The following is an 18,127-nucleotide window of genomic DNA, read 5'->3' on the forward strand; positions in this document are numbered from 1 at the left end:
GCAGTAAGTGCAGAAGTCAGTTTTGGCTGCCTCTAAAGTATCTGGCACTACTTGGCAGTGGAGGCAGGAGATTAGACTTTACAATCCATTATACCAAACACTGACTGCTGGAATATTTTCTACATAAAATCATGTTATGGCTGGAACTTCCCAACACACTGGAGATGTAACAAAATGCATAATTTTCAGGAAAAAAAAAGAAGTGTGAAAATAGACTCATCTTCCTCCAGCTAGAGGCACAGAAGCTGCTTGTGAAAGGCCAGTTCAGCGCTCTCTCCTGATGCTTGGCTATGCAAGCAAATTCTCATGCAATTCCTTGCCTTGCTCATCAGCATTTCTCCAGAGCCTGGTGCAGGGGGCCTGGCACACCTCACAATCCTGGATCTGTCTTTGCTGGGTGCCCCCCACACAGAAGTGGCACTGCAGGTGTTTCTTTGGGGCAGGCTATTCCCTCCTGCTGTGACACGACTGAGGTCTCCTGCCAGCAGAGGGTCGTCCTTCAATGACTCATTTTAACAACAATCTGTGAGAGTGGCAGCTCCTCCTTCATTTTCCAAAGACTGCTGCCTGCAGAGGGAGACCTCCCTGTGAGTTTAATCACTGGCACCCTGCTTCCCCACCAAGCCTGCGAGGGCAACACACTTCCTACACTTCCTCTGGGGATGCCAGCTATTCCCAAACCCTCTGCAGATCAGAGGGGTTTAGTAGTTCCTGGCCCAATGCAGAGCTGTTACTATCAACAACAACTGGCCCTTACAGAAGACGGCTTGCAGAAGGCAAATGGACTGCTTTATGTCAAATATTTGGCGTAAAACCAGTTTCCCTGACTATTAAGCATCCTGGAAATCACTGTACAAATAAACCTACAAATGCTAAATTCACTCAGCCAACCACAGTGTTAAAGCTAATCTTCACTCAATCCTTTCCAAAATCCACTGCTGCTTACTTGACAGCTGAAGGACAGCAAACATGGGTTTCAAAAGATGCTCTTGGGACACTGACTGGATCAAAAATTCACATAGGTATGTTCCAGTTCTTCAGGCTCAGCAGAGCATCTTTCACAGACAACAGTGACTTCCCCAAATGCTGCAAAAGCCCTTAAAAAACTTGCCAGCTTTCCGATGGCAATTTAGAAACCCAGCTGAATGCAACTATTGTGCAACTGGCCTCCCTGCAACTTCATTAATACACTCACATGAGTAATTGACACAACCAGTCCCAAATGCATGGCAGATCTCTCTCCAAGCTGGCTTTGGAGCAACAAAAGCCCGGCTCATTTACATCAGTGATTGCAATGGCTAAATTGTATCTCATCCCCCCTGAGAAGGACCTGAGGTGAGTTTTAAATGCTGCTGCAGAAGGACATCAAGCAAGCTGAAAGAAAACGGGAAAAGGCAACAACAAAGACGGCTCTGTCATTTATGGGTCAAGTGGCTTTAGATTTACAGGGGGGGAAAAAGTTTTTCCATATGACGTCAGTAATTAGAGTAGGCATTACTTTTTCCAGTGCCATCAAAACCTGGCAGAGGAAGGCTTGAAAAGTACATTTCAGTGTGTGTCTTAAAAGGGGTTTCTTTAAGGTTTAACTACACTGCAGATGTGAAATGTGAAGGGGGAAAAAAAAGAGAAAATTGAAAATACTCTCAGGATTTTTTTGTTGTTTCCATGCACATCAGGAAAACAGCTATAGGACAAAAGAGGCAGCAAGCTCAAGAGTCATACTGTTTTTGCAGGTGACAAGGGGCAGCAGGTGGAAAAGAAAAACATTCTGAGTGCTTTGGGGCATTGCTCCTGCTCAGCACAAGGAATTCCAGGGCAGGGGCCAGCGTCTGTACTTCAAACACATTCCAGATACAGAGTGGAGCCTGGAGAAGGACTGAGAGGGCTGCTGGCACCCACAGCGAGTCCCAGCTTTCTCCATTGCACCTCTGCCTGCCAGTGCCTGCTCTGGGGGATCTTTCCCATGGCACAGCCCCATGGATGATCAATCAGCACCACTTCCCCGACTCCTGCTCCCCCACTGACAGTGAGGAAGGATGGTTTGCATGGGGTTTATGGTCCTAATGTAGGCAAATTGCAAAATTCTGTCCTCAGAAAGGTCCTGCTTGTTCATGGGGTAGAATTTCTTTGCTTGCTACCTCAGTGTTTTGCCAGAGAGCAGCAAGACATCCTCACTGACACCCTAAGAGAAGGGTCTTGTCCTTCTCAGCACTCCTCAGGAGAGCAGAGAATTGTCACTCCTGTCTTCAGACAGCCATGGCTGCATTGAGCAAATGGGTCAACACACAACATGGCTCAGAGTACAAGTGAGCCAGAGAGATGCCCAGGCTAAAAAAGGCTTTGGGAGAGCCTCCTGCACAAAGCAGGGCCAGCACTGAAATCAGACCAGGTTTTCCAGCTCAGCCACTTCTCAAAGTCAGTGTGAAAACCTCCACAGCTTTTCCCTGCCTGTACATAAGGGATATTTTGTGCACTCAGTCCCAGGCCAGAGATTCAAGTAATACACCAGCATACCCTTGGTCTCATGGAGCAAGCACCACCTTTGAGGAGCCAGGCCCTATTCAGGTCCCAGCAGACAGCCCTGCATCCCACTGTGCTGAGGAATACATTCAGTGCAGGTAGCTGGGTGGGCAAGGTGTGGTGTCAGCTGCAGACTGAGCTCTGGGGAGGGGTGACCCCAAGATGAGAGGCTGTGAACGGGTGCAGAGCCTCTGTGTGAATGTGACTGAGCCAAGTGGCTCCTGGGTGGTCGGAAAGGAAAGATTCCTCAATAACTGGAAATCTGGCTTGAGGCAGCTATTGATGGGAAAAAGCCCTAATTCAGCCATCCTGCCCACTCTTTGGCTGTGTGGGCACAAAAGCAGGACACAGAGAAAAAGCCAGAGCCATCTTCCACTTGATAGTAACTGAGAATGTGGAGGATGAGGAGAGAACATGCTGTATTTCGTTCAGCCTATTCCCATTCAGTAGACATGCAGGCTGTAGTGGTGTGAAGATTATTCCATGAGGATTATCAGTGGCCCTTGGTGCTTTCATTCAGCATTTGCATGGTGGTTCTGCACTCAAGTCTCAGGTACAAAGAAGGATAGCTCCTGATGAAGCCCCCCCCGCCTACTGCCAGGAGGCTGGGGTGCAGTGCACAGATCCCAAGGATCCCTCTGACACATGACAGTGTGGAATGTTCATGTTACTGAGCAGGTGTCACCTCTTGGGGATGAAGGTCTGGCTGTTCTCTTCCTGGAACTGTTCATCCCAACACCCTAGCAGCAGAGATGGATGGGTGCTGTGGGTTTGCTGTCATGCCACTGCTACCCCAGGTAATGGCAGTGCTATTTTCCACTCTCAGGGATTTGCAGACAACGGACTTGATAGGGAAATCCCAGAGACAGCCCCAGTGCCCTCTTTGCCTTCCTTTTCCTTAAGGTTCCTTGAGATCCAACCAAAGGCATATTAGTATCATACAATGGTTTGGGTTGGAAGGGACCTTAAAGATCATTTAGTTCCGACTCCCAAAGGCTATCCAGGGTGGCATTTTGGAAAGCAGGTTATGATGGAGTAGCCAGATCCCAGCAAAAGGCAAGACAGAAGGCAGCTTAAGCACACCTTTGCATAAGACAGATTTATGCACTGTCCTGAGTTACACCTCCTAATTACAACCCTGAGGGGACCTTATTGTGGTGGTAGGATCACAAAGCAGAGCAGAATGTCATCATTTCTATAAATAAACAGGGACCCTGAGGCATATCTAGCTGTTGTCACTCGCCTGGTGTCACCCAGCAGAGTCAGGGGAAGCAGAATTCTGGCTCCCAGCCAGGATTTTGTCCCCGTCCCTGGAGCAACATAAGTGATTTAAGGGAAGAAAGCTTGCTAAGTTCAGACTGCACATCTGACCCTACTTGGCAGATTCTCTTCTGGCTGACATGGTCAATTCCTTATCTGTGTGTCTTTCAAACAGAGCCAAGGAGAAAATTAAAAAGGCATAAAAGCACCAAGCTGATTGACACACACATAAATAAATAGCTGTTAGTGTTTCATTCCGCTGTGTAATCTCACTCCTCACACTACCTTTTCCTGTGGAATTAATGTTATCCATAAAATACATTCACAAATTTAGATGGCCTGAAAAAAAGACCACAGAGCAAGGAGACTCTGGCTATTCAGATGACAGTTTTGCAATAATACGTTTGCAAAGTAGTTGAAAAGGCATATAATTTGGAGGGGACAGAAAAAAAAATATCCTCTCTCCTCTACTCTCTCTCTCCCCCACCCATATGACCTACATTCCTGGAAATCAGAGCAAACTCCTGAATTGCTGTGGCATTGCTGAAAGCACAACCTTTGTGCAGTGAAAGATAACAGTGCTTGTATAAAATGATACAAACCCCTGACCGTACAAAGATGTGTTATGGGAAACTCTCCAACAAAGATAATTTGTCTGATTTCTCCTATATCCCAGGATGAAAGTCCTCCTCTTTAGAAAAACTTTGAGCCTCTACTAAGATAGGTCTGTATGTGAAGAGAAAGACAGCTTTATCTGCAATAAAGGCAGAGAGGCAGGCTTGCAGAGGAGCTCTATGCACCAAAAGCATTCACACCACATGTTTCAACACCTTCCTTCACCGAAGCACCCCTGCAGCTGTCCTGGTTAACCTGCCCTATGCAGGCAGGGATTGCTGGCACCTATGCCCTCCTCTGCAGAGTCACGGAATTCCTCCTGCTTGAACAAACCCCGCAGAGTTAGCGGAGCAATGACAATGCTCAACCACACAAACTGCTTCAGCTGAGTATTTAAGACCCTACCGAGCTGCAATTCATGGGCTGCTGATCATCACCACCGCGGGACACAAGGTGGAGCCATGGAAAACAAAGCCTCTCTATACACAGACACGCATTTACTTGCACAGACTGACTGCAGCCACTGCAAAAAGCAGCCCCCAAGTTGCTGTGAGGTCTCCAATTACGTGGGGCTTCCCCTGCCGTATCCCGTGTTAAGTTACACAGCCCATTATCAACTAAATGAGGATATTTTTGTCCCCATCTTTTGAGTGGGGCTCCAAAGTCTCACCTGATTACTGTGGGTGTGATTTCAGCACAGAAGAACACGCTGAGGCTTCCAACAGCATGCGAAGAGAACATACCCACGATGGAAAACGCAACAGAGAATTTGTCTTTGACGCTGTCACTCATACCTGGCAAGAAAAGTGAGTTCATAAAAAGTAAGAATGAGGTCAAATTTCTAAGGAAGAAAACAATCATTGAAGTTTATATTACTCTTCTCCCTCAACAGGAACTTGAGGAATTTTGTAATACTAATTTAAAACTGGTATTTATAAAATCCATTCCCCGAGCGCCTGAGATACAAACACATGAAAAAAGCCCATAATGTCATGCCAAAAAATGGCAGCGATCTCTGATTTTTTTATGCTTAGACACCACAGAAAAGGTAAAACCCATGAAAAAACAAAATCTTCAGCCAGTCTTAGCCACCAGCCTTATCCCTCTCATGTTTGACAGACAAGTGGAGGCAGGCAGTGTTCCTCAAGCTGCCAAACATCTTGTACAGTGGGGCTTGGGCACTGAAGAGGTTCCAGGACAAGAGAGGAAAGAACTAGAAGTGCTCCCATCTCTGTGCTAAGCCTCTGCATGTGATCAGTCTGCAACCTCTGTTGTAACTCCCAACTTGACAACTCTGGGCGAGAGCAGCCGATGCCAAGGACGGAGAGGCACTCCTTAAGCCAGGGCTGTTTGCTCAATCACTTCACAGCTGGATGGCAGCAAGGTTTCCAGGAGCAAACAGTGTCTATCAAGCACTTGCAGAAACCCCAGTAAATCTAAACAAAGCTCAAGGAAACTGTCTCTGGCCACGATGACAGTACATCTCTCACTGGATCCCTGCTCGCCACCTCCCGTGGGGAGGGCTGGCATCTCTGACCAGGGCTGCACAAGCTCTCGTGGCCTGTCCTGGCCAGCGAGGAGGCCACATCACCCACAGACACCATTGCACCATACAAGGGGAACACATCATGCCTGACAGGAGCACTGAGGAAAGGACTGGAACTTTGCAGCCAGTGCTCCCTCACCTTTCTACACAAGACCTGCCTGAAGAAAGAACTGCTTTGTGCAGTCCCAAGCAGGCATACTGTCTGGCTTGGATCCAGTGAAAATTAACACCTGCTTTTGTTCTTGCTGAATGTATCAGCTGTCAGGAAAGCAAAAGGTATTTGGGAGCTCTTTGGTTACATCTGAAATGTGCTACAGCCTGCTCAGGGCTAAGTTCTTACTGAAACATACCCCAAGTCTGGGGGAGAGAGCAAATTCTGCCAGCTGATGAGGATGTGGGCACAGCACCTTGCAAACCATGGGCCTCTGGCCACTGCTGCATAGCAGGTGAGGCTACACCATTGACCCCCTCAGGGAGTCATGGCAGCAGAACAGACCTTGGAAAAACTGGCAAGGACAGGTCCATCAAATCTGATACACAAAGGTACATTTTATTCCCCTGTAGTTTGTTACTGCATTGCTCCTACAGTATCTCATCTTGGGAAAGTATTTTCTCAGGTGTTTAACTCCCCTCATCTAAAGTGTCCTTAAGGTGTTTTAGTCCCCTTTTCTTTTATTTTCTGGAAAAAAAAAATAAATCTGAGAGTCCTGAACTGGGAATGTTGCTTCTCAGGAGACTTTCTGAGAAAGCCTCACCCTGTATGTCAAACCCTGGGGGACCTCTGCACCCTCTCTTGACATGCAGAGGTGAGTCTATGTGCAGGGGATGCTGCACCAAGAGGCTGAGCACAGATGGGCAGGCCTGCCTGTCAGTGGGGTCTCAAGGCACTGCACAGAAGTGGACTTTGCCCCTGCACCCCTTTGTGGCAGCAGCTCTGCTCAGGGTGCTTTGGCCCAGGCCTTCGGGATCTACCTGTTCCTGGGGGAGTGCTTCCCACATGATGCAGATTTGTCTGTAAATCATACCTGAGTCTGGAAGTTGACTGTATTTTCCAATCACTGGATCCAAGACCATGGAAGTCAGAGAAAGATAAAAAAAGAGAAAGGGAGAGAAAACAAGAACATTCAGTTTTTATATGTTTATTTATCCGGAAAAAAAAAAAAAAGGGTAAATCCCACATGCCATCCTAGCCCCACCCTCTGACTCCCTATTCTTTCCCATGCCAAAACTGCCACATCTTTCCCTGGCCACCAGATGGGACATGCTGTTTCCAGGCACATCTCAGCTGGAGGACAGCATGCTAATGAGACAGTGATAACAAACCAGCAGTAAAGCATATTTAAAAGCCCCAGAATTACCACTGGGATTAACACAAAGGCCTCTTTGTTGTTAATGAAGGGGGAGAAGAGAAAATGCCCTCCTGCTGCAGCCCTGAGGGAATGGCCAACAGAAGCTTCGGTCAGAGAGCAAAATCTGGGCATCAGTGCTGTCAGGCTGGTGGGAGACCTATTCCTCTCCAAAACCATGAGCTGATGGTCCATGTGTCACACTAGCCACCAATCCTAACCACGCAGGGGCACATGGCAGCACCGGGCAGCAAGGGGAAGGGCATCAGCACAAGCTGGGCACAGCTCTGCTGGTCATCTCCCATCCTGGTTCTGTGACTTTCCAGGTGACACTCCGGAGTTCAGAGGAGGGGTCCAATAAGGAGAGCTTCAAGGTCTGCTGCAGGTTTCTGGCTGGTGGAGAATACTCCCCCCACACTCTCTCTCTCAGTATTCTCAAATACGGATTTCATTTTCCTATTACACCCAAATTATGCTAAATTAAAACATGCAAGGTGCTGTGACAGATTTCGTAATCAACAGGGTCACTGTTTCCCTCCAAACAATGTCTAGTTCTTCTGAGGAAGGGGTGGCCATGGTCAAGAGTGGGGAGAACTGCTCTGAAGTTCGAGGCTGCCTTTCTCTTCTCACAAAGAAAAGAGTGAAAGGCTGACAAGGGCGCTGCATTGAGAGTGTCAGTGTAGCAAAAGCACCTAAAGCCATGTCTGATCTTAGTTCTCAAAACCACCTAAACCTGTTATGGATAAGGTTGAAATGAGTCCTACAGGGTGTTGCCTCCCACTTCCATCATATTTTTTTTTTTAAAATGCAACCAGATTTTCGTGGCTCTGGAGCAGACTAGGATATCTTACACACTGTCTCTCAACTAAGCAAGAGAATGTTTATTGCCTCGACAGCCTCAACAATCATCTCCCATCCTTAAAGCAAAAATTAAAACGGGCAAATTCAGTGTAGAGAGACCCTGATGGACACCCTCAGAAGAACATGGAGTTTTGGGAGGTTGCACACATGCACAGTGTGAATCTGCATGTCAATGGTCTCAGTCCCCCAACAGCCATGGTGAGGTGCAGCATGGGGCTTCTCCCACTCTCAGCTGGGATTGCTGGACGTGGTAAATATGTGCTCAGAGGGAATGTAAACATCTGTGCCAAGCTGGGAGCAAACACACATGATGCTGGAGTTTCCTCCATGTCATGAAAGAGGTTCCCTGTTTCCCTCCTACACTCCCACAAATAGCTTATTTGCTAAAGGCGAACTTAGTAAATGCCTCCGGGAAACAGAGTCTGTAAATATGAACAATTCCTGTTGGCTTGGAGCGGCCCTCAGCATGCAAGAATGTGAAAGCTTTCCATGCTCAATGCAAAAAGCTCTTTCTTATTAAGGCCCTCAATTATTTCTAAACTTAGAAACGAAAACCAGCAATAGCCAATGTTCTGGTGTTTGTCTCACGTCCAGTTTGTCCAAAGTATGTCACAACCCTCTTCTCCCTTCCTTGGGGTGGGGTTTTCTGGGACAGGGATCTAATGATTGGACGCTGTGAGAGTGGCAAAGCACACCCCACATTCCCTCTGCTTCAACACCTCTCTGATTCATCAAGTTCAACCTCCTCAAGCAACAAAAAATGAAGTGAATGAAATAAAATTGAAAAAGGAAAGGGAATATTTCTATAGCAGTATTAATAGCTGAAGCAGCTCAAAAGAGCCGCACAAAAGTTACTGCCTGAAAAGGAAGAGGTGGGACACTCTCACTTTCTGCAGGAACAGCCATTTGATACGCTTTGTCACTTCCCAAAATCATGTGTATACATTCACATGGATGATACATACACAGTGTGTTAAAAGCGGGGTCTTTCAGCTGCACGATTTCCATGCTACCTTTTTATTACTTGTTCATAGCAAGATGCTAAGAGCAGGGAGAGGACATACACCTACTGCTTTAATTTCTGCATGGTTTAGAGGCCACTTGAGAAGCAGACTTGAGTGGGAAAGTTTTCCCTTCCCAATCTCAATACAGCTCTTTCCCTGGCGGGTGTTTCACTAAAATAAAATTGAAAGCGTTTCTTGTTTCCTTGCTTGTTTTCTTGGTGACTACCCCGGATACAGCACCAAGGCTCAATAAGCTTCACCATGGGAATCATCCAGAATACAATGCCTTTTGTTAATGAGCCTGAGAAACAAGTGTTTGGGGAAACCTTCAAACAAATTCAGATTCTAAAACTATGCAGGTGTATCACATGACAAATCTGGGAAAGGCAAAGGAAATGCCAGTATTTCCTGGTCCCTTATTTGCATGCGAAGCTTGCGTGGTCCCGAAAAGCTGTCATCTCCAACTTACAGTTGAGAAGGCCCAGCTGCAGAAGTGATGCCAGAGCTGTCAGTATCATGAAGAGCAGGAGTCCTCCTCTCCTCCCCAGGAAGCCGACCACAGGGCACATGGCCAGGCAGGATGCCAGCGCAATCCCAGCCATGGTGTAGTAGTCCGCATAGAAGTTGTGGGTAATCGCCATCTTCGCTTCGTGCCCCATCATACTTTTTGCAAAACAGTGGTGTATGCCATAACCAGTCAGCCTGGAGAAACAGGAGAGGGCAAGAGAGACCATTGCTGAGAGGGCAGAACACACACTGCAATGTCATTCAGTGTGGGGAGGCATTAATGCAGGAGTACAACACCTTAAATTAAGAAACTTATCTCTAGGTGCTACTGTGAAAATAAGCATTGATAAAAAGAAGCAAAAGAAAAAAAAATCTCCATTCAATCAAATATTTGCTGACTTTATTAATTTAGCTGCTGCTCATGGTATGATCAAGGCACGGGGAACTTTAGAAGAACTCCTAGTGCATGGTAGGTTTTGCCATTGTATTTGAGACATCTCATTCCCAGAGGAGCACATCTCTCTGTTCCCAGTGCACCTGCTGACCGTACAGAGCCAGCATTGCTGTGACAAAGTAGCCTCTGTGCTTGGACAGCAAAACACCAGGAACCCCCCTGCCTGTGGCATTTGGTCATACTAAGTACAAGCATTACACCCCACTTCCCAAGCTAGCCTGTTAAAACTGAAACCCCCTGAGAAAGGAGTGTTTGAAGTTGTATGTGCTGCAATGATTATTACAATTATGAAACAATAAGATCTAATTCAGTCTACACATTTACACCACCCTTCATAGCAATGTGTCTCCTCCTCTTTAAAAAATCTCTTTGAGATGCCGCTGATCAACATCTTACCGTCACACTTCACACATCTTTCTCCTGTCTCACCCTGTGCCTCCAAAAAACAGAAAAGAAAAAAAAAAGGAAGAAAGAGAAAGGGGCTGAAGGTACAAAGGTCTGATTAGAAGTCCCAGCTTCACCCGTGATGTGGTAAAAAATAGCAGCAGGGGTGCAACAGGAGAGGTCAATGCTCTCAACTGCACCCATCACAGCTCAAGTACCTCTGCCAGGAAGAGCCTCCTGTCCCTGGCACTTATACAAGACTAATCTCATGGCACAAATTAACAGTGCCTGAGAGAGGCACAGATCCAGGTCTCAAAAAAAGAAAAAAGAAAAAAACCCCAAAAAACAGCAAGTACATTACGTTGATACACTTGTATACTTCTGAAGGTCAGGAATTTGAAGCTCTGTCAATATAAACTGGGCATCCAAATAAGCACAGAAACAGCTGTGGGGATATGCAGACCCTGAGTGCATGACAGCCCATGGCCTGAGGAGCTTTTCTGGCAAACTTGTGAATCAATGCTCAAATTCAAATCTCCACCCTCAATACCAAACACTTTGCCCCTGATAAAAACCTAATACGAGTGCTTCCAGTTACACAAAAATGACATTTCCTTTGAATAACTAGATTATAGCTGACTCCTCCCATAAGAGAAGTATTAATCAGCAAAACAGTAGTAATAAAAAGGGCAGAGTGAACCAGCTTTTCTTCTGTCTTTCTGTTCTATGCATGCAAACACAGTTGCAGAAGTTGCTATTGAGACCATGACCTATAAAGTAAATTATTTAATCATTTGGACTTGGCTTTGCAGCCTGTTCCCTAAGAATTACTCTATTCTCTTCACTTGGTGAGCAGCACAGAATAGTTACTTTTAAAACTAAATCCTTGTCTTCCCTAATTTCTTTTTGTTCCCTGCAAAAGGTTCCTTCTCCGTGAACTAAAAATTTAGCACTAACAGGAATAACAGAAGTAAAATTAAATATTTTTTTTCACCCCTTAAAAACAAACATGAAATCTATTTCATCAGACGTACATCTGCTTCACGCTCTCCTTGGATGCAAGCAGCCTTCACGTGCTAATGCCAGAAATTAATTTTTGGACTGCCTAGATCTGATTTAAGGAATTTCCAAATATGCAAATTAATGTGGGTGAGGGAGGAGGGGAGAATTGCACATGCAAACAGTTTTCACAAATACATTTAACACTGTCTACCAAATGTACTTGGCGAGCCTAAGAAGAAAGCACTCTTTCAGAACAGAGGTAGTCCCTCACTGGAGGGTGGAAGGGAGACACAAAACTCATAAAACCAGAGCTGGTTCTGCAACAATAACACTGGAGACTGACCCTGAAGTCTGTGTGCTTCTGGGTGACTACTTGCCCAGCATGGGGGCTGTCCCCTCTGGGTGATGAATGATCCATAAACCTGCTAACAGGAGTGAGGGCTGCAGAGTAGTGCCCTGAAGTGAGGAAGAAAAAGCCACAAGAGAGCTGCATACTTTGAAACCTAGCAGAGGAAGGAGAGTCCCAGCCTTCTCCAGCCCCACCTCCCGCTTGAAAAGAAAGCCATGAAAAATTCAAATGGGCATTTTACAAGATGGAAAAATTAGAAAATGCACTGCTGGTGCCCTTCTAGAGTTTGCAAGCTAATGTATTTCCTCTTTACAAGGTGCCAGTTCTGCACAGAAGATCTCAGAACCTGTAACCTGCAAAACCCTTAGGCTGATGCTTGTTTTTGCCCACATGAGCATGTCCAAACTGAAGCCTTAAGAGGCAACATTGTCCTGTTGGAGACTGCACATTCTCCCTGTGATCCCTTCTCTGCGCATAATTTGGGAGTGCTGAGGCACTTTGTAATCTGCCTTTGAAGACCCACCAAGCACAGTTGTTACACGAGGGAGCAACTTGTATTTACTGGCAAGCAACATCTTCCTCTGCACCACAGCCCTATCAGATGTAAACAACTTGAACCTGTACTCCTGGGGCATGAATGGTTTCAAAAGTCCCACCTGGGATGCCAAGCAGACGCCTGCATGCATGAGCACCTGTCAGCACGTGGCCACATGAGACCACTGGTGACAGCAACACAATTGCAGCGTGACACCTGAGAAGATGAGGTTCTGCTGTCTGAAACAGCCAGTGAGCTCCTCCACGTTTGCCATAAAAAATACAGTTCCCTGCAACAGCTGGTGTTTTTCCAGGGTCATTTATCAGAGATGTTAGTGAAGGGTCCCACTGAAGGAAATAGTGGAGCTCCCTCATCACTTCCCATTGCTGCTCCAGTTCACTGGCCACACAGATATTTAAACAGAGGGATTGGACTTACGAGTTCACACACAACACTACGATGTTTTTCCACAGGTTCCTTGTTCCCACCACTTTAACAATGCACACTTTTTTCGGTCTCCTGGTGATTTCCTTTTCCAGCTCTGAAACAAACCAAATCAGAATTATCATTTCACTGAGGAGAATGAGAAGATTTACTTGTGAACTAAGATATTCTGAGGGATGCTCTGAAGAGCAGAACACTATTGATTACATTTACAGGAGCTATAAAAACACTGAACTACCTGCCTAAAGTCCAGCACAGGTTCCTCCTTTTCTTCCAGGCTTCCCTTCATCTTCTTGGGGAAAAAGAACTAAGAACTCCTCCATACTCCAAACCTCTTGCCAGTTAAAACTGTGTATGTAAAGCGGGAGCAGTATGGAGCTTGACCCCAACAAGCATGATAGCAAATTTCTTGAAGACCTTCAGGATTCTGTTAATTTTTAGAACTCTCCACAGGGAGGACTGCACTCGTGCAGCTACAGACTCTGCTCCCATTGTGCAACGCATACCTAAAAAGCCATAGAAAGGACTGGAGCTCAAACTCGTTTTTCATGGGTCATCCTTTGAAGTTTGTTCAAATGCAAGTTTCAGAATGCAGTGGCTAGGACATTATGTCAGCTCATCTATCTTCCACTCCACTCCCTTTTCAAATATTTAAATTTTTTCTGATGGATGTCCTAAAGGTTAAGACATTCCCTTAAAGAAAAATCATTGGGCATCAGTAGCTGTGGTGTCTTTGCATTTCAGAACTAGAGCCCCACCACGTCCTTCCAGTTCTGGGCAGCTTCAAGTGAACTTTTCTTTGTGATGCTGAAATAACACACAAGCCTTACAAATGTTGCCTCTGATACCCTTGTTGGCATGGGACAATAATGAAGGGCACTGTTTATTTCCCAATTATCAGCAAGTTGGAGTTTGAACACCCACCTAAGTGTGCCAAAGCAGCCACTGTTTCCAAGCTACCGCATCAGTGGGCAACAAGTCCAATAAAAGCAGGAGAAGCTGTAGCTATAAAGAATCATCACAAAAATAATGCCCACCAAGAGCACAGACTAGGTCTGTTTTCTGGGGTAAAGGCTTTCACTGCTGCTTTCTTTTTTTTTTTTTTCCCTGACTGTGTTTAAAGGCAGCAGCATGGCCCTGCTGTGAAGGGTGCATGAGTTCTCTTCGTGCATACGCAATGAGCTTGGGTGTCCTCAGTTGCCCACACTGGCCTGGCCTGCCCTGACCTCTGCCTTACTCTGCTGAATAGCAACTTCCTAAAGAGATGCAAGACAGGAGAAAATAAAACCAAGCTGGGGTGAGGGGAGGGGGGGGGTTTAAAAAAAAAGCCACCTGAATTTACAAATGAAACAAAAAACACATTTGCCAGCTATTATTTGAAAAGTGCATCACAAAAATAATAAATCAAGCAAACACTATTTACATGCAAATACTTGATCTATTAACTGCTCACAGGTCACTCCTGGTCTTCTCTCCAGAGTAATTACTGGGAAGGCTTCTGACAAAAGCAGCAAAGCTTATTTTATATTAGTGATTGTATTTAGGCAGAATATTGCTATACTACTTTTTTAACAACCTGATAATGGCCATTTCTCCCCAGAATCTATGCAGCATAAAGCACACAAAAGCAGAAAAACTAAGGTGGAGCAAAAGGAAAAATTAGTTAAATTGATATTTCTATTACAGAAACCCTCTTCAGACCCAGCAATGGATTGGGGCCATATTAAAATATAAGCAATAAAAAAATTGGAGCCTCATCTCAAAGAACAAGGTCAAAATAATTTTTGTAGCAAGATTCTAGGAAGTACTAAGTGGGAACAGAATAATTGAGAACAATGGAAGCAGTAATATAAAACAATTGTAAAGGCCACGATTGAGCCCAGGCCAAACCTTCTACAGCAAAAAAAAAGTCAAAGCAAACACTAGAAGAAGCACAAGGGTTTTGAAAGGCTGTTGGTGGGTGTTTACTATGTCAGCTGAAGAGCAACAATGAAAATCACTACCCAAACAACACATATTGCACTGATTTCAGAAGGGTTCACTCTCAAATTAAGAATGACCAGATCTGGGCTATGCAGTAAAACATCGCATTCTCTGTCAGCAGAAGGTACGTATGCCATATTCTTCAGATTTTCTTAATCTGATAGGGTTTTTTGTTTGTTTGTTGATTTCTCAGAGAAATTTTTACTTTTTTCTTTCAAGACAGAGAGTAGACTTGTAAATACATGCTGCATTGAGCCACAACTCAACAAAACCAAGAGAAGCAATGATCAACTTGGCTACGCCTTTCTTTACAACCATTGTTACACTCCACTCCTGCTTTGTTCATACATTAGGTCATCCTATAATCCATGTGTTCTTTGTTTATTGCCATGCATCCTTCTCACCTGCACTCAGGCCCCCTTTTTAACCTTTCTCATAAGTCAGTGCTTCTGAACTAGTTCCCACCAGTCTTTTCACTGAATTGCTGTTCTGCCTTCAAGTAAAGGCTCACTTGGTTATGTGAACTGTCAAACAGCTCCTGTGCCAGCTGCAGTGAGGATCACACATGACAGGGGAGCTCACCCCTTTTCTACCCTACTCGTGCAGCAGTCTTTCTGCAGTGGACTCTTGATTCTGCTTTCATGGGGGTTGTACTCCATGGACACATCACAGCCTTATACAAAAATGTCTTGATTCCAGATATAACAGCATTACAAGCATTAAAAAAAAAAAAAAGGAAAAGAAAAAAAGGAGGGAGAAAAAAAAAAAAGAAAAAAAAAAGAGGGGAAAAAGGATCTGGTCTCAAATCTTACACCAAAGAATGCAAACAGAACCTAGTTTTTTATTGAGAGCCTTGTGACTCTACCAGATATTGACGCCTCTGTTCCCCTATGATGTTGTTAAAACTCCAAATCTAAGTCACCTGCTTTAGATGAATGACTTGCCTCCAAGTCTCCAACACAATCCATCTTTCTGATGGCTTTCTCCCTCCTTTGCTTCTATGAATACTAGTGAAATATTCACCAAAAATCCCCGCTGCATTGCAAAATTAATGACCAGCAATAACCAAAATATCATTCTAATAAGAAACAAATAAGCTCTGTGACTTGCAAAAAAGTAATCAGCTGCAGACCTGGCTCTCATGTAAGTGACCTGCTGTCTTTGGAGGGAGCCTGCCTGCATGAAAGGAGCTGCTCCAGCTGACTTTGATGGGCATCAGGAGAGTGGCAGCTCTCAGGCTGACTTCATAGGTCAAAGTTAAGATAATGAAAGGCAAGCCAAAGCCCATTAAAGCCTCATGGAAGCAAACTATTTTATTTCGGGACAAACACCAGAAAAACTCCCTGTACCCCCAGTTTACTCTTTGATTTTACATTGAAGTTACCAGTACAGAGGAATTAGCATGAAATGTTTCAGTTTTGATTTACCAAAAGGTAGAGTGTGGAATATAAGAATGTTTCTATCCATTTATTCAGAGGCCCCTAATAAGTTTTCCCATACTCCAAAGCCCACACACCCCCTAGGCTTCCTATTCAGGGACTCGGTAGGAAAACTGTCAACAAGCTAACTCTTTACATCTCAGTGGAAATTAGAACTATTCACTGGCAGATTTTAAATGTCCCATGGGAAGGGGAACCCTACCAGCTCCCAGCTCGCAAAGCTGCTGAATTCTCAAGAGACCCTCTGCATTTCAGGAGCATGCCTTTCAAAATCAGAAAGTATCTTTAGAGGCCTCCAGAGGAAGCCACCCATCTCTGCATCACTTGGCACAGACAAAACAGACAAAAGCCCAAATCAAGCCACAGAAAAGTTATGTCCAAAATGACAAGTGTCCTGTGGTGATGGACTTTTGCTGGATTTTTCTGGCTGGTAAATGATACTGTCAGTAGCTCTTTGAACATGAAAAGATCTATGGAAGCCTAGCACAGAGACTCAATCAATCCCTGGAGCATGACAGCTCTGCAGCAGGAGGTGGACCAGTCTGAAACACAGAGGTGAAGCAATCTATTCTCAGGCAGGCAGAGTTACTGGTACACAGGTTTATTTATACCTTCCAGGATTTTTGTCCAGCTCTCAAGACATATACAGAAATTATGAGGTAGGTAAAATACTGACTGATGGGGGGAGAGAGATAAGGGATAGAAAAACAGAAATCATAAGCGGATGGCACGACATTAGTAGTGGGATGACTCATCTTATTTTTAAATAAAAAATCTTGTTTAATAATCTGAGTAGGGAGCTTGGCAAAAACCTCAGAAAGGTACCAGTAAGGTCTGCTGGTGACAAAGTGAGGCACTACCTTATTATCAAAGGTAAGTACAATGCAAATGGACCTTTGGAGGAACTGGGTGGGCTTGAGATCCAGCTTGTGGCAAAAGCAAGTGAAAACATGAAATAAAATGCAAAATTCTCAGTGATTAAGGAGAAATGTTCCTGGTGGAAGATAAGAAAAACCTGTGTTGGACTTGGTTATGTACTAGTTGAACACAAGTGACTATATGGCACCCGTTTAATGCAGCCATGAGGTATTTGCAAGTCAGACAATGAAATACTGGAAGTCTTTTACAGTTCTGGTCATCAATATTTGAGAAACTAAAGCTCTGGCAAGCTGGAGTATTGTATTTATAAATCGAGAGGAGATAGAGGAGAACCATATCTCAGTACAGGAATAGGGCTGCTCTCTTCTCATATGAGGAAAAAGAGATTTAAGATAGGCACAGACAGGAGCAAATGGGAAAGGGGAAAAAGAACAACCCCAGAGAACAATAGTGTATTTGAACCGAGTGCTAAAATGCACCTGCAGTACAAGAGGAATATGGAGACTGGAATGGCTTTCTAACCAAACCACTGGACATAAATACTAACAGCACTTAAAAATGAACCTCCTTTCAGGAGAGCAACTCTGTAACCCTAGGACTGTAACAGCTATGGACTGGTTGCAATGATTTATTTGAATCCTCTATTTCTAATTACATTCAAAAAAGATGGAAAAGTCAAGCATAAGGTTGCTGTTGCAATCTTCAATTGCTCATGTGCATTATGATACAGCATTTAGATAATCACACATTAGTTTTTCCCCCAGAATGTTCACTGCAGTCATTCAAGGGGCAGGTATTAAAGACATCTCTGCCTTTCCCATTCAACATGTACCCCTCAGCCTCATTAGCCAAACTTCCCAATGGGTACAAAAAAATCATAGATTTCCTTAGAGACATTCCTACAGTGCTGTCAGAACACAGATGTACTTCATAAATGCAAATCTCTACCACCTTCTTGTAGGAGTAACAGCAAAGATCGCTCCTGTTTTGCAAGCAGAG

General features: G+C 44.7%; 1 protein-coding gene across 4 annotated transcripts in view; it reads right to left on the reverse strand.

Annotated features, from left to right (window-relative positions):
* The window catches only part of SLC22A23 (solute carrier family 22 member 23), a 109,039-nt gene that overhangs the window by 4,631 nt on the left and 86,281 nt on the right, over nucleotides 1-18,127 (reverse strand). For 3 of the 4 annotated variants that reach the window (XM_084216267.1, XM_084216265.1, XM_084216264.1), the window contains 4 exons: nucleotides 12,822-12,924; nucleotides 9,622-9,854; nucleotides 6,967-6,999; nucleotides 5,066-5,189 (listed from right to left, as the gene is read on the reverse strand). In XM_084216267.1, the coding sequence (XP_084072393.1) occupies nucleotides 5,066-5,189; nucleotides 6,967-6,999; nucleotides 9,622-9,854; nucleotides 12,822-12,924 (493 nt within the window). Of the gene's footprint in view, nucleotides 1-5,065; nucleotides 5,190-6,966; nucleotides 7,000-9,621; nucleotides 9,855-12,821; nucleotides 12,925-18,127 lie in introns of those variants that run through there. The other variant, XM_084216266.1, reaches the window with a different exon arrangement.

This window comes from Fringilla coelebs (genome assembly GCF_963513975.1).
Source record: "Fringilla coelebs genome assembly, chromosome: 1".
NCBI classification, from domain to species: Eukaryota; Metazoa; Chordata; class Aves; order Passeriformes; family Fringillidae; genus Fringilla; species Fringilla coelebs.